Source organism: Xiphophorus couchianus, chromosome 4 (assembly GCF_001444195.1).
Source record: "Xiphophorus couchianus chromosome 4, X_couchianus-1.0, whole genome shotgun sequence".
In the NCBI taxonomy this organism is placed as follows: Eukaryota; Metazoa; Chordata; class Actinopteri; order Cyprinodontiformes; family Poeciliidae; genus Xiphophorus; species Xiphophorus couchianus.
In genome coordinates this window covers 14,644,060-14,669,195 of record NC_040231.1, presented here as the reverse complement: position 1 = coordinate 14,669,195, position 25,136 = coordinate 14,644,060, and the positions used below count along the sequence as shown (strand labels likewise).

Sequence of the window (25,136 nt, the reverse complement as noted above, 5' to 3'; positions counted from 1 at the left end):
TATTCCCTCATTATGTTTGTCAGATAAATGTCTTCAAAAATCTCTGTCAATTGGTCCAGATTGGATGCATTGTGTTGTCCCATTTTGTTACTATTGCAAGTCCGCAAGCCACTATTAATATCCTGTCCCAATGTCTGCATATATATTACTTCATAAAGCTATCAACAATAAGGATTTTCTTTTTGCAGATCATCTGTCTCATATAATACTGTTGCAGCATAGTGATAGTTTTAACAAGTATAGAAAAAGCTATTTTGTTAAAGTTATGTACTGCAGCTTAAAACAAATTTCTTACACATTATTTGTAAAATGTGTATATGCATATTGTAATATAGATAGATAGATAGATAGATAGATAGATAGATAGATAGATAGATAGATAGATAGATAGATAGAAACAATATTCTTCTTTGTGGAATTTAATAATATGACAACTCAGCAAAAAAGGCTGCAGTTACTTTTATTCGACGCTATTTATTTCCAACATTCAACATAGTTTTGCTCACATATACATTGTATGTAAATTAACCGTTACTTCACATCAACAGACAAAGCAACACACTGCATTGTAAAATAGAAACAGAAGCAAACAAACTAAGAGACTTCCCACCAAACCATGACCTCATGCACCAAGTCAACACCAAATAGAACAAAAGAAATGGCATGGCAGTTCAAATGGTTTTAAGTACATCTTGCAAGTACAGACTCACTTTATTAAAACAAGTACCAAGACTATGTAAAAATAAATAACAGTATAGTCTGTATAAACGCAGGAATTGCACAGACTTAAAATGTCTGCATACACCTGTTTTTCTAATGAAACATCATAAAAAACAAAACATCCATTCTTGCAATCATTCTACATGCAACATAAGACAGTGTGCATCTCTCCTTTCCATAGTTGTTACTAAATGCCTGCATTAATTTTATTAAAACCATTTTTGAACAACATTCAGCATTACTCAGCAAGAGCTTCAGGTTGATCAGTAGTTTCATTAAAATTTTTGCTGAAGGCTACGGAGAAGGAGGAGCTTTGAGGGAATTACAAGATCCTCCTTGGCTACTACTTGTAGTCCCCTGGTACTGTAACAAACAGAAGTGAAAAAATAAACAAACAAAAATGAATTAATGAACAAGTAAACAAATTAAGAAAATTACATACACAAATAACTCATAGAAACAGATAGATAATGAGAAAAAGCACATTTATTTTATATGCAAATTTTTGTTTTTGAACATACGAAATAACTTACCACCAGCACGGAATTGGGTAGTAAAACATAGCAGCAAAGTTTAGCCTTTATCCTTTTTTTTTAATCAACTTTCTATTCTGACTGACATCTGCAAGTGAAAGGATGAAATATTTTCAAGATAAAATGGTCTATGTGGGATGTGAATGCATAAATATGCACCTCCAGGTGGGACAAGATTTTTGTGAGAATGAGTGATTTGTGGAAATGAAAATAAAACTTGGGTTAATATTTGGTTTCTACACAAGATTCAAAATACAGCAGCTGCTGAGGATGTAGAAAAATACAGTACTATTTGTTGTGATTTCTAGGATGTCTTAGTTTTTGGTTTTTTGCTGCTAAACTTTGATGTTTTTCAACGGTACAAGAAAGTTGTCTGCATTGAATTGCTGAAGGTGAATGAAACTCAATTATCATTTATTTTCTTTTCCTACTCAGGTTCAGACTTTATAATCACTTTATTCTCTACCGTCTAGGAGTTCCTACTTCTTTTGTGGAAATGGTTGTTATTTGAGGTAATAGTTTTTTTAATTTTATACTTATTATTCCTAGAGAAAAACAGTGTCCTATTTTTGTCAAATTTGATACATATCTGAACATTAATTTTATGTCGTGTTAAAACCGGAATGTATTTAAATTGTGACTTCTCTTCTTGAAAAAGAAATGACTCAATAATATACAAATCTTGGGACAAAACCACATGGTTTAATCATTTGTAGGACCAACTTCTGAGACAACAAAATTAAATAACTTTTTTTATAATGTAATCAGCCTCTGCATAGCAAAACTGTTACAATGTGTACAATAATGTTTTCTTTTATTGCGGTTTCCAGGCATTTATTTTTGCAGATATTTCTACAACCATGGCACTACAGCAACTTTTCTTTATCATACTTTCTGTTGCAGATTTGAAGATGTCCTGAGCGTCATTAAACTGCTGTATGACTGGAATCAGCTTTAGGACAAACGGCCTTGTTTACCTTTACACTTACATTAGTATTCTGGTAAGTGCATGTGGTTTATGTTTCCACTTTGGTCTCTTGTGTCTTAAGACCATTGTTCCAAAGACATCTAATTTATTTAAATACAAACTAAATAAGAGTATGTAAAAAAGCATCTTCTCTATGCTTTTTTAGAGAGAAGATGCTTTTTTTGTTCTCAACTTATGTAGACAAGCAAACAGACGACTTTTTTGGTTTTATTTGTGAAAAGCTAGGAAGTATTTCTATCTTTTTATAAGTTGAAGTTATAAATCTGTCAATGTTTTATGGAAGATCCCAGTTTTGAAATGGTTAGTAAAAAACAACTGGAAAAAAAAAAGCAACAACAAATCTTTGCATTTGAAAATTGGTCAGTCGTCCATGCCTGGAAACAGCTGTCACATCCATTATAGAAAAGCCAACTCACCTCAACAAGAGGATGCCAGTGGGCGACAGGTTTCCGTGGATATGTGAGCATTTCACTCCAGTGTTCTCGACCGAGGCTGTCTGCATCATTGCCGACTCGACACACACCAATGACCTCATTATGACCCACACTACAGGGGCAGGAGGAAGAGAGAAGAGAAAGAATGTAATCTCAGCTTGCCTTGCATTCTGGGTCAATGCCATGTTACATTCTTAATGAGAAAATTTTCTGAAAGGAAAGTGTTAAGATTGTTAAAAATGTTCAGTCTTTAAACCATAGCTTACATATTCCCTAAAAAAGGTTTCAGTGTATGTTTATCTGTTTATTTTGTTATAATTATTAATGACAGGTATGGTGTAAGTTGTAAGCTAACCGATCATAGTCCATCACTGCTATTAAAAGGCTGATCTGCTCAATGTTTTCTGGAAGGACATCAAAGACAATAGCCTCGTTATAGACTGGGTTCAAGGTGTTTCTTTTCGTAGATGTCTTCCTTTTCTTCAGTCTCCGACCCTCACACATCAGAGAAACCTTCACATACGGATCTTTTTAAAAGACAGAGAAATGTTTACGTTATGCATTTATTTCTTTCCTGAACAGCAACGCAACTTTCTATGGATTGACAAGGTCTTTTTTCATTTACCTGATGCACCAGTTATATCCATGGCCTTAAGATTGCAAGCCTGTATCATGGTGATGGTCAATCGGCCTGCTGTAGGCAAGTAGCAGAGGGAGAACATCAAATCCCCAAGGTCCACGTTATCCTAAAAGACATCAGAGACACATTTACTCTCACCTCAGTTTGAATCTTCGTTTGTTATTCCTTTTTGCACTGGAGCCAAAGCTGAGGAAGAACAGCAGGAGTGTCTTGACTTTTACTTTCAGTGCTTTTCGTGCTTCTTTTTTTTTTTTTTTTTATAAAAAACCGTGTCCTGTGCTTGGCTCAGATAAAACCCTCCCATATTTCAGCTAGAATGCAGACTTCTGCTTAGATGCAGCTCACTTATCACCTGCACTGAAAATAGCTCCACCAAGAAGTGAGAACCACGGCAGCAGACAAAATGTGTGGTGAGCACTACTCCTACACTACAATCTCTTCCGGAGTTATTGATGTGTTTGTTTAATTTTATAAAATGTCAGCCCCTTAAACATTTAAATGTTGTGGACATCCATCTACCCATCCAGCCGTTCATGCTGACAATAATGTTACACCTTGCAAATGTTTTAAAATTTCAGTGGTAAAGTATATCCAGTCTGTGCAATCTTATGTGTGTGCATCTTTATGAGAGTGAAAAAAAATAAAAACATAAAATATATTGAAACCAAATATGTGTGACAGAGCAGTGCAGCATTTTACTATGTGATTCCAGAGTTATTGTTTTGTGATCATTGCAAGTTTTCTCGATGCCAACAGGGTTTTCATAAAGTAGAGGAATTTAAACACATGCTCTAAATATATGCACACCAAATGACCTATACTCAAAGTTTATCATTGATAAAACAATAATCCTTTTTTTTTTTTGAATTAGCGATAGAGAAGCAAAGACACTATCTGAACAGTAATGCAATCTTAGCTGGGAAGAAACATTCACATAAAGCATCACTACCAGAGGAGCCTCAAATCTGTGACTTGAACAAAAGTCATTTAATTTGCAAAAACTTAATTTACAGACTTGATTTCACACTGTAAAGACTTAAGACTCAACTCAGACACAAGGTCTAGGATTTGAGTCTGATGAAGAATCTTTTTTTGATGCAATCAGAGGTAAAACTAAGCCAGTAAAAGTAGAAAATTTGCTTTTCATGAGTAATGCTACCCACCAGTTACCTGCATACAAATAATTGTTTGACATGGTAATGTTATGCACAGTAAATACGGTTTCTGTTCACTGTTTCTGCCAGGATGTGCCAGTAATTACCTTCAGTATTTGAGTATGTTTGGTTTTATTGATGCTGCTCTAACAGATATGCTTGTTTTCTCCTGTGAAAGTGAAAGGGTTCTTGTGATTTATTAACTTAAGATTGTTGAACATGGTTGTGTAATGGCTTGCTCAATTTAGCTGTAGCTTCACAATAATTACCACACAGATGTCTCTCATACTGAACTCTGCAAGATGCAAAGAGTTCAAATAAACACGCTTCCCATTTGATACAAGTGGAGATTTAACATGAAATGGTGCCATCCATATGCTATGAATACAACAATAGATATGTAATACATATTTATGTATAAAGTGGGGCAAATATCCTTTGTAATTAAAGCAGTTGAAATTTATACATTTCAAATATTTAAATAATATTTTCAGCAAGTATAAATACTGCACAACTGTGTTAAATTAGGCTTTAGAATAATTCACAGCAATTCTTCAGCAATTGATGACCAAGAGACAACCTGAAATGAGGACCAACTGTAAATTCATTATTTAAAACAATAGATGCAAGCATAAAAACATTTTCAGTCCAACATTTACAATTAGGTTTACCTAGGACTGTCATAGCGTTAGAGGTTCTTGAGACAGTTTTTATGTTTAATTTGATGGGTGCTCATACAATGGTTGAGATTACTTTCTATGAGATATTTGTATTCAGAAATTATAAATACTCGAGTGTTACAATATAAGGCAAGAAAAAAGAAATATACCACTAACCGTACACAAGGGCATATGTCTCAGCATGAATCTTGTATAATCATAAATTAATAATCAAACACAACCAAGGATTATTTATTTATCTATTGACGTAGTATGGTCGAGATCCCACAAAGGACCTGCGGGTCTTACATGCTTCATGTCCCACCGTCAACATGCATCATCAAAATGCACACAGGTTAACAATTTCAAAATCTGCTCTAGGATCCAGCTTAGAAATCAAATGCAGAAGTTTTTTGACAATATTAGATTTATTGTTGTTCTGAATTTACCATCTGTGGCACATTATCCTTCATTACATGAAGCTGGAAAGCTAAAATCATCTAAAAGAAATCAAATCCAAATCCCCTTAAGCAATAAAAGCATTACGTAGCATTTGTTTTTATTACCAGTGCCATTCTCAATATCAGAAAATAACACATGTTCTCCCATCAATATACATTCTGCTTCTGCTGTGGAGCTTAACGAGACCAATCTGGCAACAAAACAAACAGTATGGTCCCTCCCTCTGGCAATGCGGCTTAAAGAAAATTCCATCATTTATATCCAATCATCTGTGGTGCAGTAGTTACTGAATGCCCTACCTTTGTATATTGTACCAATTTCTGAGAGACTTATGTGCAGATTTTGTGGACACAAGCATTTGTGCATGTCTTACAGTCTGTGCTCAGATGAGGCATACAGCCTGTGAGCTGTATCTGGTTTCTCTGAGTACTGGGAGTGTGAAAGAAAAGTGTGAGAATGGAGGATGTTGGATTCTGTGAATCACTGGTTCTCATCATCCACCTTTCTCATGGGTTTCTGCTCTAAATGGACAACATTGACTAACAATTAATCAAGGGCATAAGTGGAGGCATTGATCCACAAAACAACCATAAGCTGGTAGTTTGCTCAAAAATATCAATACTTTTGTCGATATTCCTGTGAAGTCTCTATCTTCAGCATGCCGACAGAATAATGTCTGTGCCTCTTTTTCTCTGTTGATTTGTGACAACTTTATCTATTCCGTCACTCTTCTCTTTCACATGGTAATAAATTTAAAATGTTACTGACGTAATGTATAGTATTTATTAATTATTAAGCTCAAACTAGTTTTGTCTGTTTGCATTCAAAGTGAGACCTTCTTACTTCTTATTTGATTGCATAAACTTGCCATTAGCTTAGGGTAATTGGACATCATGATCTACATTTCTTTAAGGGTGCCCCAAAATCTACAGGATTGTGAGTATGATTCATACACTTTACAAAATACGAAGAACCTTGACTGCATGTGTGCTCTCGTTTCTTCACTGCTGCAGTGCAACAACTGTTTCTGCAATATTGTTACAGATAGCAATGTATTTGATAAAAGGGTACAACTGCAGACCATATGGCTAATTTCATTGGGAATTGTGGGTATTGGTAAAGTTAGTTAGTTAGTAAAATACCTCAACAAAATGATCAAAACTGGTTGTAATAATTATAATAGCATCATTTACTCGTGCTTTCTATAAATTGAAACTATAATGAAAGGTGTATTTTTTTCTGAAATCAGGTGAAGATGCTGCTTAACTAAAATATTATTTTACTGTAGATAACTTCCTCTTTACTCAAAAATGTTAAAGGAAGTTCTCTTAGTCAGGTAGACATTTAGCTGCAGCTCTACTTGAGCTCAGCAAGTGAAATGGGCCTTTCTCGGAGGTGTGTATCCTCAAATCTTTTAATATTGACTCAAACATAAAACTCTAAGTTTACATTGCTCTGTAGCTTTGAAACAAAACTACCAAACCCAGTTTGTGTCTTTCCTCAAACATGATTTCCTCTCATTTGGATTCTTCCAGAAAATCTGTTGAGGCTCAGCAAGCAATTCACTCTCTAAGGTAGCTGGAGATTACTCTTAGTTATGTGAAGATTTAGGATATTTAGAGCAGAAAAAAAACTTCCTATGTTGACTAATTGCATGACTGGTTAAAAAAGATGCATCTCTGGTCAACTATTGTCTTTTTTTTAGTTATCAATTCAACAACAAACTAGAACAGTTTCGCAAAACTCATTATCCTTTCTGGAGCCCAAAAGAGAGAAATGATGGGCTTTACACAAAATAAGTTCCTTTCCATTGCAGGGTCAACACAAAGACACATAAGGCATACACTTACACTTAGGGGTAATGTTTGTTCTTTTGTGTTTAACTAAGTCACATGTATAAAGACTTTAGGGCATAACCAGAGTACATGAAGAAAGTCCACCCATGCACAGTGGGAATGTGTAAACTCCGCAAAGTTTGTGTTGCCAGCTTTCAAACTGAGACCTTCTTACTGTGAGTCACTGATGTTAAAGCTGAAGCCTGGAGCCCTTAAATCTATTCACATTTTTTTTAATTCAAGGACTTAAGGGACTAAAAGGCTAAGGCCATGGCATGAATAAAAAAAAGAAAGTTATATAGCTGATTGTTCATTTAATGCAAATAATAATTTCACTACCACAGTAAAGTATTTCAAAACAAAATATAGAAGCAATAGTACTAATAATTATTATAACATTACTGTCAGTGAAGTCAATTGTGACTCTCATGCTGTATCTCTGGTTGACAAGGAAGCCAATCAATCTGCTGCAGAAAAGGCTCAAGAAAGATACTTCATTTAAAATATTCTCCAATACTGACACTATAAGCCTCTTATGACAAAACCTTAGGACAAACATATAATACTGTTTAGGACATTCAAAAATGCTTTACAAAGAAAGGACAAACATAGAAAACATAAATCTCCCCACATCGTCTTTCATTAAGCAAGAAAAAGTTAACTTATTTGTTAGACATGTTTAGTCTCAGAATATACATTCAGCATTAACCCAAAAATGAAATGAGCCACAAAACCGTAGTGATGATGCTTGGTGTTCTTTTCTATATTTAGATACATGAGGAATAAGAAGTTTAAATGAAAAAAATCCCATCTTTGATAATACTTGTCGAATAAAATAGCAGCTGTGATCCTTAAATAATCTCACATTATAATTTTGTCACCTTTTAAAATAGACACAAGCACAACTACAATAAACTTGATGTGGGAAATGCTTTTTAACCTTGTTGATTTTCTCAAAAGTCTTGTGAATTTTTTGTCTTTCGGCTAGTTTCAGCAGAAAGAGAAATAGCTGCAGACCCAGACTAAAATGAGTCATATGTCTGGCAACTGTGAACATTGTAAAAGATTGTATTAGATAGGCATCTGAAGGCTACTGTGTGCTGGTTGTTTTTCCTTTCAAATATTTATATTTTCTGTTGTTACAATGACTAGTCAACCTAATTGTAATGCAAAGGGAAAAGCAGACAATGATTTTATGCTTCTTCACACCACAAAGAACCTCAGAGAACAAGTGTTTAATGAAGAAATGAGAATTCAACTGCTTGAAAAGAAAAATATTTTTTTTTTTAAAAACTCTAATGAACCAAGATAAAACATACTTTTTTTATTTTACTTTTCATTTCTATAGTCATGGAACAAAATGAGTACCTGAAATGACTTACCGAGGAGACATATTGGATTTCACGGCAGAGTTTTGTCTCCCTGGGAAAATCTGCCAGATCCAGGAAGTTGTCTACCACTACTTGACCGATGATATCATGGCGTGAAAAGCGGTCGAAGTCGTAGATGCTGAAATGCAGCTTTCGTGTGGGAAGCTCAGAGTAGGCCACAGGGAACAGGAAGACCTCATCAAACACAGGGTTGAGCGTCTTGCGGTGCACCTTGGTCTGGTGTTTAGTCTTCCGATCAGGCAGCAGGTAGATCTTAACATAAGGATCAGAGGTACCAGAGAAATCCTTGGCTGGGAGGTCCTCTGCTTTGTGGATTTTAACTATTAATTGTTCCAAGTCGCAGTCAAATTTAAGAATAAAATGGAGGCGCCCACAACCCCCACCTCTGCGACTGCCCTCATCCCCCTCAAGTGAGCGTTGCTTGTACAGCTCGGGTTTGAGGCGGCCAAGGCCAAGACCCATTCCAGTAAGGGAATCCTGTCTTTGGAACTGTGCCACATTGAAATCTGGGTTAGAGAGGTTGATATGTCTGCGAATGGAACTTTGACTGAGGACAAAAAAGGCAAAGAAATAGTTAAAGTCAGACTACATCAAAAATAATCAACGGCAGTAAGATTAAACTTTTTTTCTTTTATTTTGTTAAGAGAGACATATGAGTAGCAACATTCAAGATCATGGAAAGGCTGGACTCTCAGAACAGGAATACGTCTTATTTGTGAATATTAGGAAAACCAATACCTACCCCATTTCTGAGCAACCACCTGGTGCTGGTTCTGTTGTCTGCCTCTGCATTCGAGGGTTTGTGTGAACTCCGTTTTCCCGAGTTTTACTCTGAGCATCCAGTGGTATGTCCGGGAATGTGTGGCTTATCTTCATAGCTGCCTCTGGTGTGGCCAGCACCACAGGTGGAGGTGACACGGGAGTCATGGGAGCCTCCACTGACACAATAGAGGCTACGGGTGTAGGCTCTTTGGCGACAGAACAATGTGAAGACTTACGGCGGTTGTGCATCGGAGGGTCGACGGCAGTGTAAACTGGCTGTTGGGGTGCAGGCTGTGTGGGCAGAGGGCTCATGGTGGGGTTTATGTGCCCTTGAGCCTCCTTTGTTGTGGGTGAAAGTCCTCGCTCCCTCCATGGTATCCAGCAGAGTTTCCAGGAGACAAAGAGGGAAACCCCAAATAGTGCCAATCCACAGGCAGTAACCACTAGTGAGAGTAGACTCACTGATATATCTGAGAAGATGACAAGTGAAAAGAAATCACAATTAAATTGAGATTTTACTTGTAATTTTGCTTATTGCTAAACCTACACCATTGCTATCGTAGAACAATAGGAGAAAAGTAAGAATATTATCAATTCTTAATACAAACACATTATCTTCTGACAGATATTTCAAGATAGTTTTTGTTTCTAAATTACACAGAACAGATACAGTAATGTGCTAATTATGAATTACCAAATAAATGTTCTTAGACTTTAGCTTTATTTGACTTTTTTTAGTTCATTGGGGTTCAGTTTGAACATTTTGACAGGATTTCTTTTTCTCTCAAGACTTTAAACTCTGGTGTATGGTGCATAACAATGCTTCTATTCTCAAAGGATGTAGCAGTGTTTACGTATGACAGCATAATTAACATATAAATTGTTTAAGATTGATTTCCTTGCAGCAAATGTTTTTTTAAACAAAAGTATCTGCAAACATTAATTATTGTCATGAAGTGCGGTGTAGATGGTGAGGCAAGGACGCTGTAGACCCAGGTAGAAGTGAATAACAAATCTTTGATGGTGAAAATGTCCAGATACAAACAGTCCAACGACCAGGCAGCACAGCTGAGCGAAAGCTAAGACTCAACACTGGTAGCAACTGGTGATACGAATGGACAACAATGAAGACAGGTTCGACACTAGACAGAACTGACAAGGACCTGGCAGAGACACAGGTGACATTAAATACACAGGAGGTAATCAGGGAACGAGACACACCTGGGAACAATCAAGGGGAAGACAGGACAACAAGGAGACTCAGAAGACACAGAAACTCAAAATAAACATACAGAAAAACACAGATCACAACAATTGTACATTTTCTAATATTTTGCACTTAGCACTGTCAAATTATAAGAACCCCTTGAACCTCTTTAAACCAAAAGTGCAAAAGTGCATTACAGCCACAGTCTTCTATTCAATTTATTGGGATTTGATGTAAAGGTCGACCCACAGAACTGCACAGTTTTGAAGATGAAAGAAATTATATGCAGTTTTTACATAGAAAAGTTTGAATAGTATGCCTTATATTTCTATTTATCTGTTCCAGTTGATACTGTGCAGAACTGCCTCCTGCTACTATAAAAAAATTTTTAAGACGTTTTGCAAAATAGCTCGGCCATATTCAATGAAGATGATCTATAAATACCACCTTTTAGGTCTTGCCACAAATTCTTAAATGAATTAAAGGATTGGATTTTGAGCAGCCTATTCCAATCTCTTAGTATGCAAATAGCGGTGAGCCTAACCCTTGTGCTCAGGGTTCATTCTCCTGCATATTTCAGATTGTCCCTGCTCCAACAGACCTGATTTGAATGATTGTATTTTCTTATTAGAATCTCATTGAGAACTGTTCATCGCCATTCATTTAAAAGAGGTTTCTGACCATTAAGACCTGGTTTGGTGACCACTGCTCTTAACCGTCCTACTGAAGCTCTAGATATATGTTTAAGTTTGTTGTCTTGCTGGTGGTTGAATCACAGCTTTAATCTCAAGTCTTTTGCAGGCTTTCTTGCAAGATTGCCCTGTATTTAGCTACATCCACCCTACCAATTCCGACCAGCTTTCCTCTTCATGATGGGTTTTTTCTGGGAAGCTGCGTTTCCTTTAACAGCCATCAGATGTCACCAGTGAGCGGAGCCCCTGGAGAAGTGTGGCGGCCAACCTGTAGACGCACCTGTGTCTAATTTTCAAGAGCTGCGGAGGTGCTTCATAAGGACAGCCTAGCTGACACTCCAGTGCCTGAGTGTTTGCCTTCACTGGTAGACGTTTTTCTTAGGAAGAAGCCTTCTATGATCGCTCCCTGTGTTCTGATCGCTCCTTGTGTTCTCCCCGTCAGATTTCCTTGTGATCGCCCTGTGACTCCTGGATGTGGACAAGCGCTCCCCCCTGGATTTCCTTGTGTTCCTCACGACGCCATTGGTATTACCAATCGGTTGCCTTCCTCCGTGCACTTACCTCCCTGGTCCCTCCCCGTGGATCCTCTGTGCCTCGCCACCGACTGAGCCTGCCAGCGTTTCATGTTCCGGGAGCTAACTGTCGAAGCCCCGCTCGGAAGTCAGCCCACTCTGCTCTCCAGCTGCAAGGCTTACCTGCTCGCTCTCCGACGGTAACTCACTTCTCCAGCCGCCACCATTGACAATACTAACCTCCGCATTCAAGTAAGCGTCCTACGAAAGATTCTCAGAATTATTCCATTTGACCCATCCCGTGTCTCACTCCGCTTTTTCTCATATACAGTCTGATGACCAGTTTCCTCCAGTCCCAGGTTCCAGAACTATTTCCCCTGACCCCTCTTCCTTTCACCAAAATAAATATTATTGTTGTTTCATATCGCTTCTCTTGGTGTGTTCTTGCATGTGGGTAACCCGGCTATCACCCATCATGACAGAACACTCAGGCCAACAACCTACCCCAGCAGACGCTATAAGAAGGGCTTTATCGGAACAACACGCTCTCATACAGTCACATGATTCAGCTTTAAGAGAGTTGAGTAACAGACAGGCCGAAAGAAACCGTCGGTTAACCGAGTTGTCTAACTTTTTGCAAGGCTCCGTTCAGCAGGCGCAGCCTCCAGCCCCAGCCTCACCTGCAGTTCCAGACCCGCCAATCCGTCCCACGTTTTCGGAGATTCGGCTGCCAGTTCCCGAGAGGTTCACAGGTGATGTGCACAAATGTGGAGGATTTATCTTACAATGTTCCATCATTTTCAATTCCTGTCCTCAAAGTTTTCCACACGACAACGCTAAAATAGCATATGTGCTGTCCCTGCTGTCCGGTCGAGCTCTGGCTTGGGCCGAAGCTAAGTTTTCCTCCCCCACTGATTTTGGTTGTTCCTATCCCGATTTCATTAAAGAATTAAAACAGGTGTTTAGTCAAGAGACAGACCAGACTTCAGCTTCCCGAGAACTTTGGAACCTAAGACAGGGGCAAAGAACTGTGTCTGATTTTGCCATTGACTTTAGGATAAAGGCAGCAGCCTCAAATTGGGATGCCACGGCACTTAAAAGTGCTTACTTTCATGCTTTGAGTGAACAGATTAAAGATGAGTTAGCTACTCTGGATGAACCTGCAACTCTAGAGGAGTTTATAAATCTGACCATAAGACTGGATAATAGAATTCGGTCTCGAGCCAAAGAGAGAAATCGCCGAAATCCCTCAGTCAGAGCCCCCCTACAAGCTACCCGTCCTAGTCTTCAGGAAGCACCCAACCCCTCGGAGACCACAGAACCTGAACCCATGCAGCTGGGTAACACCCGCCTGACACCTGAGGAGAGGCAAAAAAGACTAGTCTCTCGATTATGCTTGTATTGTGGGGGTCCCAACCATTTCATTGCTAACTGTCCTGTACGTTTAAACTTGCAGGCCCGGCGGTAACGACGAGGAGGCTGCCGGTGCAACCCACTAATAGAAGATCTCGTCTCCTTATTTCCGCTACACTGTTCCATCGCCATCAATCTCTTCCTCTGGCAGTTTTCATTGACTCAGGTTGTGAACAAAATCTAATTGACTCTACCCTTGTTGAACAACTAGGAATCGCTACAGAACCACTTCCGGTCCCACTTCGTGTTTCAGCCCTCAATGGTGAGGTCCTGCCCAGAATAACCCAGAAGACTACACCTGTCCGTCTTGTGATTTCTGGTAACCATTCAGAGCAGATTTCTTTTTTTGTTTTCCCCGCAGTCAGTTCCTCTGTTATCCTGGGGTTCGAGTGGCTACTCGCACATAACCCACAGATAAATTGGAGAAAGGCTACTATTGAGTCATGGTCCAGTGATTGCCATGCAACTTGTCTCCACTCTGCCGTTCCCCCGACTTCCATAACAGCAGAGCAGCATGAGACCGATTCCCCTGACCTTTCATTGGTTCCCCTCGAATATAAGGATCTGGCTGCAGTTTTCAGTAAGAGCAAAGCACTCACTCTACCCCCCCACCGTCCCTACGATTGTGCCATAGATCTGTTACCTGGAGCTCCACTACCCACCAGCCGACTTTATAATATCTCCCGTCCAGAGCGTCAGACCATGGAGAAATACATTAATGACTCGTTAGCAGCAGGCATCATACGCACTTCTTCGTCACCCCTTGGGGCAGGGTTCTTCTTCGTGGGGAAGAAGGATGGGTCCTTGAGGCCCTGCATTGACTACAGGGGGTTGAACCAGATCACCATTAAAAATAAATATCCTTTACCTTTGCTTTCCTCAGCCTTTGAACCCGTCCAAGAAGCCACAATTTTCTCAAAACTCGATCTCCGTAATGCCTACCACCTCCTTCGCATTCGCGAGGGAAATGAGTGGAAGACGGCATTCAAGACACCCATGGGACACTATGAATATTTAGTTATGCCGTTTGGGTTATCTAATGCGCCTGCCTTTTTTCAAGCCCTCGTAAACGATGTCCTCAGAGATTTCATTAATGTGTTTGTCTTCGTTTATCTAGACGACATACTGATTTATTCCAAGTCCCTGGAGGAACACAAGATGCATGTCCGGAAGGTTCTCCAACGCCTTATGGAGAACAAACTGTACGTTAAGGCAGAAAAGTGTGAGTTCCACCGATCATCAGTTACCTTCCTGGGCTACGTCCTTGAGAGCGGGCAGGTAAGACCCTCAGAGGACAAGATTAGAGCTGTGTTGGACTGGCCTAGACCCGAGACCCGTAAACAGCTGCAGCGGTTCTTGGGCTTTGCCAACTTTTACCGCCGGTTCATACGAAATTATAGCCAGACCGCTTTACCTTTAACTGCACTCACATCCACCAAGTCTAGTTTTACCTGGACCCCACAAGCAGAGGAGGCTTTCAACCGACTCAAGAACCTGTTTGCTAACGCCCCAGTACTAGTCCAGCCTGATATAGCAAGACAGTTCATCCTCGAGGTCGATGCTTCTGACTCTGGAGTGGGGGCCGTGCTGTCTCAAGTCTCAGAAAAAGATAATAAGACTCACCCCTGTGCATTTTTCTCCCGCAAACTTTCGCCAGCAGAACGCAATTATGACGTGGGGGACAGAGAGTTACTGGCTATCAAGCTCGCCCTAGAGGAATGGCGACACTGGCTAGAGGGAGCTGAGCATCCCATTGTAGTTTGGACTGACCATAAGAACCTGTCTCACATTCAGTCAGCCAAACGTTCCAACCCTCGACAGTCTCGCTGGTCATTATTTTTTTTCTCGATTCAACCTGTCTATCTCTTACCGTCCAGGTTCAAAAAATGTCAAGCCGGACGCCCTCTCTAGACTGCATGCACCCGATGACTCTGAGAAAGAACTTGCTGCCCTCCAGCTGCACAGTGGGAGTAGTTACCTGGGAGGTTGAAGACCTCATCCGTCAAGCCCAGTTAACCGAGCCAGTCCCTGAGTCATGTCCACAGGGAAAGACGTACGTCCCTGCTTCCGCTCGATCCCGCTTTCTGCAGTGGATACATTCCTCCAAGTTTTCCGGACATCCAGGTATCAGTCGAACTATTGGGTTGGTCAACCGAAGGTTCTGGTGGCCATCAGTTCATAAAGATGTCAAAGAATTTGTATTAGCATGTCCAGTCTGTTCCAGGAACAAGTCCTCCCATCAGCCACCCACAGGATTACTCCAGCCATTACCCATCCCCAAGAGACCTTGGTCCCACATCGCTGTTGACTTTGTCACGGGATTACCTCCATCTAAGGGTATGACCACCATTTTCACTATTGTTGACCGCTTCTCCAAATCCTGTCATTTCATTCCCCTTCGCAAACTCCCCACTGCCGCTCAAACTGCCATGCTCCTCATAAAACATGTTTTTAAGTTACATGGCATTCCCCAGGAGATCCTTTCCGATCGGGGTCCTCAGTTTATCTCCCAAGTTTGGCGACAATTTTGTTCCGCCCTAGGGGCGAAGGTGTCATTAACCTCTGGTTACCATCCCCAGACTAACGGCCAGACGGAGAGGTTGAATCAGGAGCTGGAGGCCATGCTGCGTTGCCTGACTACATCAAACCCTGGAGACTGGGCTCAATATCTACCTTGGGTAGAATATGCACACAACAGTCACATTTCAGCAGCCACAGGGTTTTCCCCGTTCGAGGTGTCACTTGGCTACCAGCCCCCTCTTATGCCATACGACGAGAAGGACATATCTGTCACGTCAGTACAACATCACATTCGCCGGTGTAAAAAGATCTGGTCTGAAACCATCTCGGCACTTCATAACACTGCCGCGCAGAACAAGAAACAGGCTGACCGGAGAAGAACCTCTACGCCCACTTACTTGGTCGGTCAGAAGGTCTGGTTGTCTACCCGGGACATACCCCTCAAGTCCATGTCCAAGAAATTGTCTCCCAGGTTCATTGGCCCGTTTGAAATGGTGTCGATCATCAATCCGGCAGCTGTACGCCTTCGCCTTCCTTCCTCCCTACGTGTTCATCCTACTTTCCATGTCTCCCAGATTAAACCGGTCCTGTCCAGTGATCTTTGCCCTCCGGCCGAACCCCCTCCTCCCACCCGTCTTATTGATGGTCACCCGGCATACTCCGTCCGCCGGCTTGTGGCTTCCCGTCGGCGTGGCCGGGGTCACCAGTACCTCGTTGACTGGGAGGGTTACGGTCCGGAGGAACGCTCTTGGGTCCCTAGCTCCTTTATCCTGGACCCCTCCCTTATTGGGGATTTCACCGCCTCTCAGCCCTCCTCCTCTTCTCGTCCGCCAGGTGGCGTCCGTTGAGGGGGGGGTACTGTTAGGTTGGGGTTCTTTTTCCTGTTTTATTTTGTTTTCTTTTCCTCTTCTGTCCTGGGTTTTTTCTGAGAAGCTGCGTTTCCTTTAACAGCCATCAGATGTCACCAGTGAGCGGAGCCCCTGGAGAAGTGTGGCGGCCAACCTGTAGACGCACCTGTGTCTAATTTTCAAGAGCTGCGGAGGTGCTTCATAAGGACAGCCTAGCTGACACTCCAGTGCCTGAGTGTTTGCCTTCACTGGTAGACGTTTTTCTTAGGAAGAAGCCTTCTATGATCGCTCCCTGTGTTCTGATCGCTCCTTGTGTTCTCCCCGTCAGATTTCCTTGTGATCGCCCTGTGACTCCTGGATGTGGACAAGCGCTCCCCCCTGGATTTCCTTGTGTTCCTCACGACGCCATTGGTATTACCAATCGGTTGCCTTCCTCCGTGCACTTACCTCCCTGGTCCCTCCCCGTGGATCCTCTGTGCCTCGCCACCGACTGAGCCTGCCAGCGTTTCATGTTCCGGGAGCTAACTGTCGAAGCCCCGCTCGGAAGTCAGCCCACTCTGCTCTCCAGCTGCAAGGCTTACCTGCTCGCTCTCCGACGGTAACTCACTTCTCCAGCCGCCACCATTGACAATACTAACCTCCGCATTCAAGTAAGCGTCCTACGAAAGATTCTCAGAATTATTCCATTTGACCCATCCCGTGTCTCACTCCGCTTTTTCTCATATACAGTCTGATGACCAGTTTCCTCCAGTCCCAGGTTCCAGAACTATTTCCCCTGACCCCTCTTCCTTTCACCAAAATAAATATTATTGTTGTTTCATATCGCTTCTCTTGGTGTGTTCTTGCATGTGGGTAACCCGGCTATCACCCATCATGACAGTCTGAAATAAAACGACTAAACATTTCCTGTTTTAAATCAGATAATTAAAAGTGTTATTTGTATTGATAAATACCAGAGTAATGAACAGATTATCTTTTGTTTTAACTGCACAGATTAACTCCCATCCTTCAAATCCACATCACACTTTATGCAATTTATATAAACTTTTAGATACCCTGTTATCTTTTCATTCCCCTTCACATTAATGCAGTACTTTGCATTAATCCATTACATGAAGTCTAATAGAATACATCAAACTTTGCGGCTACAATATTTAAAAAAATGGAAAATACTTCAATATATTTTATTCATATACTATACATCCAGTGGGTGTGGGAGAATAAAAGCAGGCATAACAGAAAAATCATGTCAGAGTGATTCTAAGCCCACAGTGTATTTGTGGACTTCATTTTATGATATTTGAATTACTGTCAAAACAGAGATTATTAGTGAGGGCAGACTCCCTTCCTTTGAGATCGTAAGGAGTTCCTACCATCACCCTATTAATTAGCTCTCCACTGATTACCAGATTCATGTCAAGACTCAAACTTGGCTACCACAAAGTAGCTCTAGTCAGATGAAGCATATTAGTAAAATTAAAGGATTATTTTAAACCTGCATCTGCCAAAGGTATAGATAATTTGGTAATATAGGTAATAGGTATGTATGCTTGACTGAACTTCTCTAGTTTGTTGTATTGGTTATTTTGTCAGACTTCAATTGTCATATTCACCTTAATATTCAGTAAATATACCCCCAGATTACTTGTATTTTTTCTTAAATACTAATCTTTGCTGTTTCCCTGCTTGTATAGTGCTTTTATTTTATTTTAATTGTCACAATTTATTTTTTATAAAATTCAAATTTAACTAGAGATTGGGTGAGTAATGAGGTCTTCACAACTGTCATCACACAACTGTGTGAAAAGTCACACATACATAGAATGGTCTTCCGATAAGCTAATTGTTCTACTGCTACAATCTTGTAATGATAATTTGAAGAAGGAACTTTTATATGAACCATTGTGCATTAATCCCAGACATGTTTGAATGTCTGAATGACACAGCATGTTTACATGCATGTGTCCTAATGCATGTAAACATTCAGAGGTCGACCATGAGATAAGCATCTTTCCCTTGTGTATTATTAGTTAGGCTCATTTTTTTTACTAATTTCACAACCCGGTGAGTCCAATACTCCCCCTTGCCAAAGTCAGTGCTCTCCTGTTATTTACCTGCTTTTCCTATTGTAGCTGCCCCTGGTTTTACCAGGATGGATTGTGTGCAATTGGAAGATTCTCAGCTGACATGTATGCTTTGGTCTTTGGTAAGACTAAACCAATAATGTGTACAATATTTGCAATCTGCACAGTATGCAACATTTTTATATCATGCACAGTGGTTTCTTCTGACAACAAGGTTGGTATTTATGTATTGATGGTCTTGATCTCTAATCTGGTAACCTACATACTACTTCTACTTATCCACATACACTCTCATAGTGACTATGATAAGGCATGAATTGGTTTTAAATTAATTAATTTCCGTTGATTTTATGGATATGTCTCTGCCGAGACTGAAAATTAACCAAGATATCCACTTAACGCAAAAATTAAATCTTTATGTAATTCATCCCTGTTATGAGGGCAGTAGAAATTCTCATGTTTTTTATTTCTTATACACACTGAGGTTGAATTTGTGCCTCACCAGTCACTTCCAGTTTCACAAATCAAAGAAAGAGCTCTTATCCTGTAGTTAGTATAGGTGCAGGTGAAAGCATCAGCCTATATCTGACAGAGCTGAATCTGACAGCTATAAAATCATTATTTTGCAGACAGAACAAACACGCCTTGCTGGTCTAGAGTCTTTCTTTGTTTAAGGTCTAGTTATACAGCAGTGTTTCGTCTTTTGCTTGGCACTACTACAACGTCCATCAATGTCCACTTCCTACTTTTGCCACACTGGCAGATTCTTGAATTTGACTTAAATGTCTCTGCTTTTGTTTTCCATTCTTTAAATCAAACAGAAAAAATGTCACTTAGTTTAGAAAGCACTTGTCTTTTTCATATCATATCACATCATAACATGTCACATCTTTTTGTAGTATTTTCCCATTCAACTATCCATCTGAGATATTACATTTTTTCAACTTTGCAGCAGAACTTTATTGTGCGATCATGTTCATTTATTGAAACGCTGGCCACGCATGTCTGCCTTAGCTTTTGACTGAGCTCCTTGAATTCAGCTATGCTGAACACATAGGTATCTTCTAAAACTCCACCCTCTTGCACAGTGTTTTCTAATAGCGACAGTATCTGCAAATCCACCTGACCATGTCTATTTTTGTATATGTGGTGTCAGTGGTGCATACATTCTGCCTTCTTATGCTGACTCTGCAAGATGCCATAAGTTATCTTTTGTAAAAGAGAAAAGATGGAATTTGTGCCATATATTCAAAATAAATTTGTCCAGGGGAAGACTTGCACAGAATTTTGAAAAAAATACCCCATTAAACATCTCTAGTAATAAGTATGGTGGTCCTTTTGTTTCTATCCTACTGTGACCTAGTCAAAGGAGCTTGCAACTTTTGAAAATTTACGTTTGGAGAAGATAGACACTTTAATCAATAGTAATAGTTTTTTTTGTTGTTTTTTTTTTCTAATTAACATTAACAAATCATTACGTGTTAAATATTTCCCAAATGTGTCAAAGCCAATGGTCTTACTTTTTAATTTTTGTTTTTAGAGATAATACTGAAGAAATGTATCATTTACTTCTGTTTAAGTTTATGCTAATTAGCATTTACAAATATAAACATTGTGTCAACCTTGAGAAACAAAATTAAATCTGGCTATATTTTTGGGAACCATTAATCAAAGACAGTTTTTTAAAAAGTGCAATGAGCACAAAATGATATGAAATTAGCAATTAAGCTACCTGAAATAAGTGTATTGTTTGGCATGAAGATAATGGACATGATCATAAATTTTAAAAAAGGATAGCTCGTTTTTTCTTGTTGCAGCTCAGAAATCAAATCCAGCAAATTAGCTAAGTATGTCGTTGAGCCTGTGTGTAGGCACAGTCATAAGAGTTAGCACAAGAACTTAGACCAACTGTCCTTTCTGTGCTGCGAGATTCTGTGAACACCAGAGTAAGTGTGATCAGGGAGAAACTGAGGGATTTGCCATCTGAGGACATCGAGCCCAGCTTGGCAGAATGTTGAAGAACTGACTGGTTAAAAGGAATCAGCAGACATCTGGAATGGTTTGGAGGCAGCATCACAATGAAGAAGGTGAACCAAATCTAGAGCACAAGACCTTCAGAGGTGCAATAGTGTAGGAGGTGAGCAAGAGATGAAAAAGCAACGTGTAAGCTCTGAGATGCTGCTTTCTCAATGTATAATAAGCAGCATTACTTGATTTTTCAGTGGTTAATTAGAAGTTAGTATCCAGGGACAGACTCTTGCATTTTAAATTGTTTTCCTCCTAGTCTTACCTGCTGCTTGGTGTTCATATTCACAGAAGCTTAGTTTTAAAGCTATAACACACATTGGCTGATGGTTAGATAGAAACGTAATGGAATTACAAACAGCAGCAGTTTGTGTGCTACTTTTAAAAGCAGCAAGAAATGTTGCACAATTGCTGCGTTTTATATAAGACAACCTATTTTGGTCATCTCCTGCTCAGTGTTTTCATTCTGGGAATCTATTATACTTAAAACTGGGTCTCAGAGGCAAACCAAGAAACATTTCATTTTTCCTTTATGATTTGAAATGAAAAATTGGATTGTTCATATTGAAAATGAAATCAGCTCCAGGATAAAAGAGATGACAGCAGGGCATCTTTGCACTGGTATGAAACCAAGAATGACAATGGATATGGTTCTAATAGTTATACCACCAACAATGTGAGGTTATATTTGATCAATTCTGATGCACAACCCATGACTGAAATATTTAGTTTATTTTTCGGTAGTGTCCAAAAACAGATTTTACCTTCTTGCAGGACATTTCAAAACATATTTACCTGCCTTTACCTATAGTCAAAACAATGCAGGCAGCATTCTGAAGAAGAAGACATGATGTTGTTGTTCAAAAGTGTTTTGCCTGAATGCCAGTGCTCTCTGTTCATATGATCTGTGAACATTAAAGATCTTTCAATCTCTTGTGGTAGCCATTCCAAAGTGCCTACATACTTACTCATCCAATGCATCTCCCATCACCCAAAGCTCCATCTTGGACCTTCAGCCCACCCAAACTCCAGCCCCACAGAGGACCCCTATCTGCCTTCACTGCACAGCTCCACCATACTAGCGGCAGCAGTTAGCAAGTGGCATGGAACTGTGCATCTCTTGAGCTTATCATCTGAATTACTTCTCAGTCCAACCCTCCTAAGAAAGGTTGTAAATGGCACCAGAGAGAAGCACTGTTGTGATGATGATGGGGAAGTGTCAGACATGGTTGGAACTTCCTAAAGAGACAGATGTCAATTTCAAGATGTCAGATATAGCTAGGAAGCAAAGTCAAATTTCTTTTAATAGTTTAATATTGCTGCACCTGTCTGACAATTTGATCTAAATAAGTGACTGGCATTAACTGTTGTCAGTAGTTAACAATAAAAAGATTTGTATAAAAACATAATTTGCATGTTTATGAGAAACAAACTTAGGAAAGTCTTTTAACACAGTCTAGTCCAAGCTCTTTAGAGCTGTGGTTGCTCCAATGGCTGTCCACTGACTTTATCATTCTGTTGTTGCATCATACAGGATGAGATCTACCAGATTTTGTGAAAAATAAAATTAAATATCATGTGATTTGAGATCAATAACCTCCCTGTCTGCTTGTTAGCCCATACAAATCCTAAATTTGGGGATGTGAGTGAGTTTACTCAGAACAGAAAATTAAGGAGAAAAATGACTAGAGTAAAAATAAAGAATCACAGAAAGACCTAAAATGGCACGATTTTTGTATAATCAGAAATCATCACACAAACTATATAGACAAAAATAGGCTTGTGGAGGATTGAAGGAATTGTGCCCAGCACGATCTATGAATTGCTTTTGTGCGCACGCGCGCTCAACCAGCCAAGTCAGGTGAGGTTTGATAGCTTCAAAGCCTTAATGATTTAACCTAATCGTATTTCTTAACACTTGGCTTTGATTCTGATGTAGTTTCAGGCAAACACTTTATTCCTCCAAGGCAGAGACTTTTAGGCAAGAGAGGAAAATAAACTTTTAAATAAGCAGGAGCCTATTAAAACTGCGAGTAACAGAGGCAAATAATGGACCTCCTGCTTACTCAACCGGGAGAAAAGATAAATTGTGTATATTTCACTATATGAAACAAAGTCAGAAATTAAGTTAGTTTAATACTTTCTTCTGGTGGGTACCAAAAATGAATCGCATAAACGAATTGGAAAAAAACAAAAACAAACTAAAAACAGCAAATTTCTTCAAATATAAAGTGAAATTTCGATTTAACAACGGGTAAATGACTTTAAGGGACAAAATAAAAACCAAGAATATTGATTAAATATCTACTATGATCAAGTAAATGCTCTAACCCGAAAGCTCGTGCTGTATGCCGGTCGGTTTCAACGAAAGAAGTCACATGCCCGTTCCCTCCTGATCAGCTCCGCCACTGAAGGAAAGCCTTACCTGAATCAGAATATCGTGGTCTGGTGAGATCTCGGAAATAGTAGATAAAATCCAGACAGTTTTCATTCTGCACTTCCCCCTTTGAGCAAAGATCTGACAGGAGTTCGAGTGCTTTTTGACAAATCTCGTCATCTCTGTCTCCAGGCATTTCCCACCAGCATCCTTATAAATGGACGGTCTCTCGTCGGCACCTACTCCACGCTGGTCGGCACGGTTTGTGGAGTGAAACGCGGCACGCCTTCCGATGCCGGACTTTGTTGGAAAGGGCGAAAAAATCCCAAGTCCAAGTGCTCCAAAAATGAAGCAACCTATCCCACATGTGGAGCACGAAGAGTTGTATTCTTGTGTGTAACAATGAGTGAAACACTCCTCTCACTCTGCTGCTCTGCTGAAAGCCACCGGTTGAATCCACGCACCGCCTCTGCGGCGCCGTGCGCTGTCCAGTGTGCTGAAATGTGCGCGTGTACTCCCGCTGCAATAAATCGTTTGCATCACGCTGACTTCCGTCTCCGAGTCATTTTTATTTGAGCTACGAAGCAATGCGAATCCCGGGAAAAGCTGAACACATTAACTCCGAGTAGGCGACAGCGAGAAAGCCGCATTTGCAAGCTTTACAACCAGTACAAAATAATAACAAAATAAATAAATAAAACGATCAGTGCTCTGACAAGCCTGGTGTGGTTTTACGTTCCTGCACATGGCCAATCAGAACCTACTTTTTTTTTTCGCGTTGTGAAATCATTTTAGGCTTTCATTGGCAAAACCGCTTTCCACTCAAAACCCATCAAAATCTGCGATACTGTTCGTGTAGATTACCTTGGAAAACTTGAATACAGAATAGTTGTTGGTTATTGAGAGAAATTGTGCTTTTCATTGATGTTTTCATGTTACGATCTTCTGCCACATAAATGGCAAGGTTGTTTTCCCACAAGCTAAACTTAATCAGGAACAATGTATTAATATCTTCCTGTCTTTATAGAAGTCTAATTATAATCAACCATAGGCAACCTTCTATATTTCTCATGGGATAATTGGTGTCAATATATGCGCTATTACATTGTTGTCCTGTTGTTCTTTATATGCATTTACTTCACCTGTCAGTTTTCATGGGAGCCTAGTCAATTTCACATCCACTGAATCGTTGCATTGATTGAGAAGCCCACTAATTAAGGTATGTAGTTTTACTGTGCACACTATTAATCTTAAAGAGAAAAAGCAATAACTTATAATATAAAGAAGAAAGCAAATGCAAGATAATCTGATTATCATAAATTGGCAAACAATTTCTTGTTTAATTGGACATCTATGAATCTATTGAGGTATAGAAATCAATGAATAAATGAAGACAGTATGAATTTTTCAATTGCAATTTTATCTAAGAATTTAAAAATTCTAATGTTTTTTGTTGAGATTTTACAAGACACAGGCCACTGAAGAAAACTATGTTAGAAATGACTAAAACAAGGTAAAAAGCCTCGCTGTGTTTATCCTTTTCACACTCCTTCCATGAAGAACAGAACATCCAGCCTGTTCCATTCCATCAAAGATAAATAAGATCTAGAATGAGCTGTGAATTCATTCTGTTGCACTGCAATTTCCCATCTCTTATGTTTGCGGTGTTTGTGTTGAGCTTTTGTCACATGATTGCAGGCTCTGAGAAAGAAAAAGTGCTGAAATGAACAATTTCCGACTTTACTGAATACTGTTTGGACTTTAACTGGAAGGACAAGATAAAAGGTGAAATACTGATATGACAAAAATTCTTTTTTTCTCAGTTGGCCGCATCTTTCTAATTAAGTTGAATTTGGGGAGGAATACATGAAAAACATGGA

The 25,136-nt window shown here is 39.7% G+C and overlaps 1 protein-coding gene and 2 long non-coding RNA genes across 3 annotated transcripts; 2 read left to right on the top strand and 1 right to left on the bottom strand.

The window, feature by feature from the left end:
• Nucleotides 1-443: 443 nt before the first annotated feature.
• On the bottom strand, nucleotides 444-23,489 carry syt9a (synaptotagmin IXa). Its single transcript, XM_028014048.1, has 7 exons — nucleotides 23,305-23,489; nucleotides 9,559-10,048; nucleotides 8,808-9,363; nucleotides 3,301-3,421; nucleotides 3,031-3,202; nucleotides 2,658-2,787; nucleotides 444-1,083 (listed from the first exon to the last, which is right to left on the bottom strand). Exons 1-7 carry the CDS (start codon nucleotides 23,450-23,452, stop codon nucleotides 1,015-1,017), a joined length of 1,686 nt encoding a protein of 561 aa, XP_027869849.1. The 5' UTR covers nucleotides 23,453-23,489; the 3' UTR covers nucleotides 444-1,014.
• Nucleotides 1,090-23,572, top strand: LOC114142668 (uncharacterized). Its single transcript, XR_003595091.1, has 3 exons — nucleotides 1,090-1,765; nucleotides 2,157-2,254; nucleotides 23,449-23,572. It is a non-coding gene; the product is annotated as an uncharacterized LOC114142668 (long non-coding RNA).
• Nucleotides 11,665-12,411, top strand: LOC114142667 (uncharacterized). Its single transcript, XR_003595090.1, has 3 exons — nucleotides 11,665-11,842; nucleotides 11,920-12,241; nucleotides 12,321-12,411. It is a non-coding gene; the product is annotated as an uncharacterized LOC114142667 (long non-coding RNA).
• Nucleotides 23,573-25,136: the final 1,564 nt, after the last annotated feature.

What these genes read in the sequence shown, in the direction of transcription:
- syt9a (XM_028014048.1), bottom strand. Translation starts at nt 23,452, where the DNA reads ATGCCTGGAGACAGAGATGACGAGATTTGTCAAAAAGCACTCGAACTC. An exon ending in AAATCCAATATGTCTCCTCG is followed by an intron (nt 3,422 to 8,807) that starts GTAAGTCATTTC and finishes GATGTCTTTTAG; the next exon opens with GATAACGTGGACCTTGGGGA. An exon ending in ACTGGCATCCTCTTGTTGAG is followed by an intron (nt 1,084 to 2,657) that starts GTGAGTTGGCTT and finishes TGTTTGTTACAG; the next exon opens with TACCAGGGGACTACAAGTAG.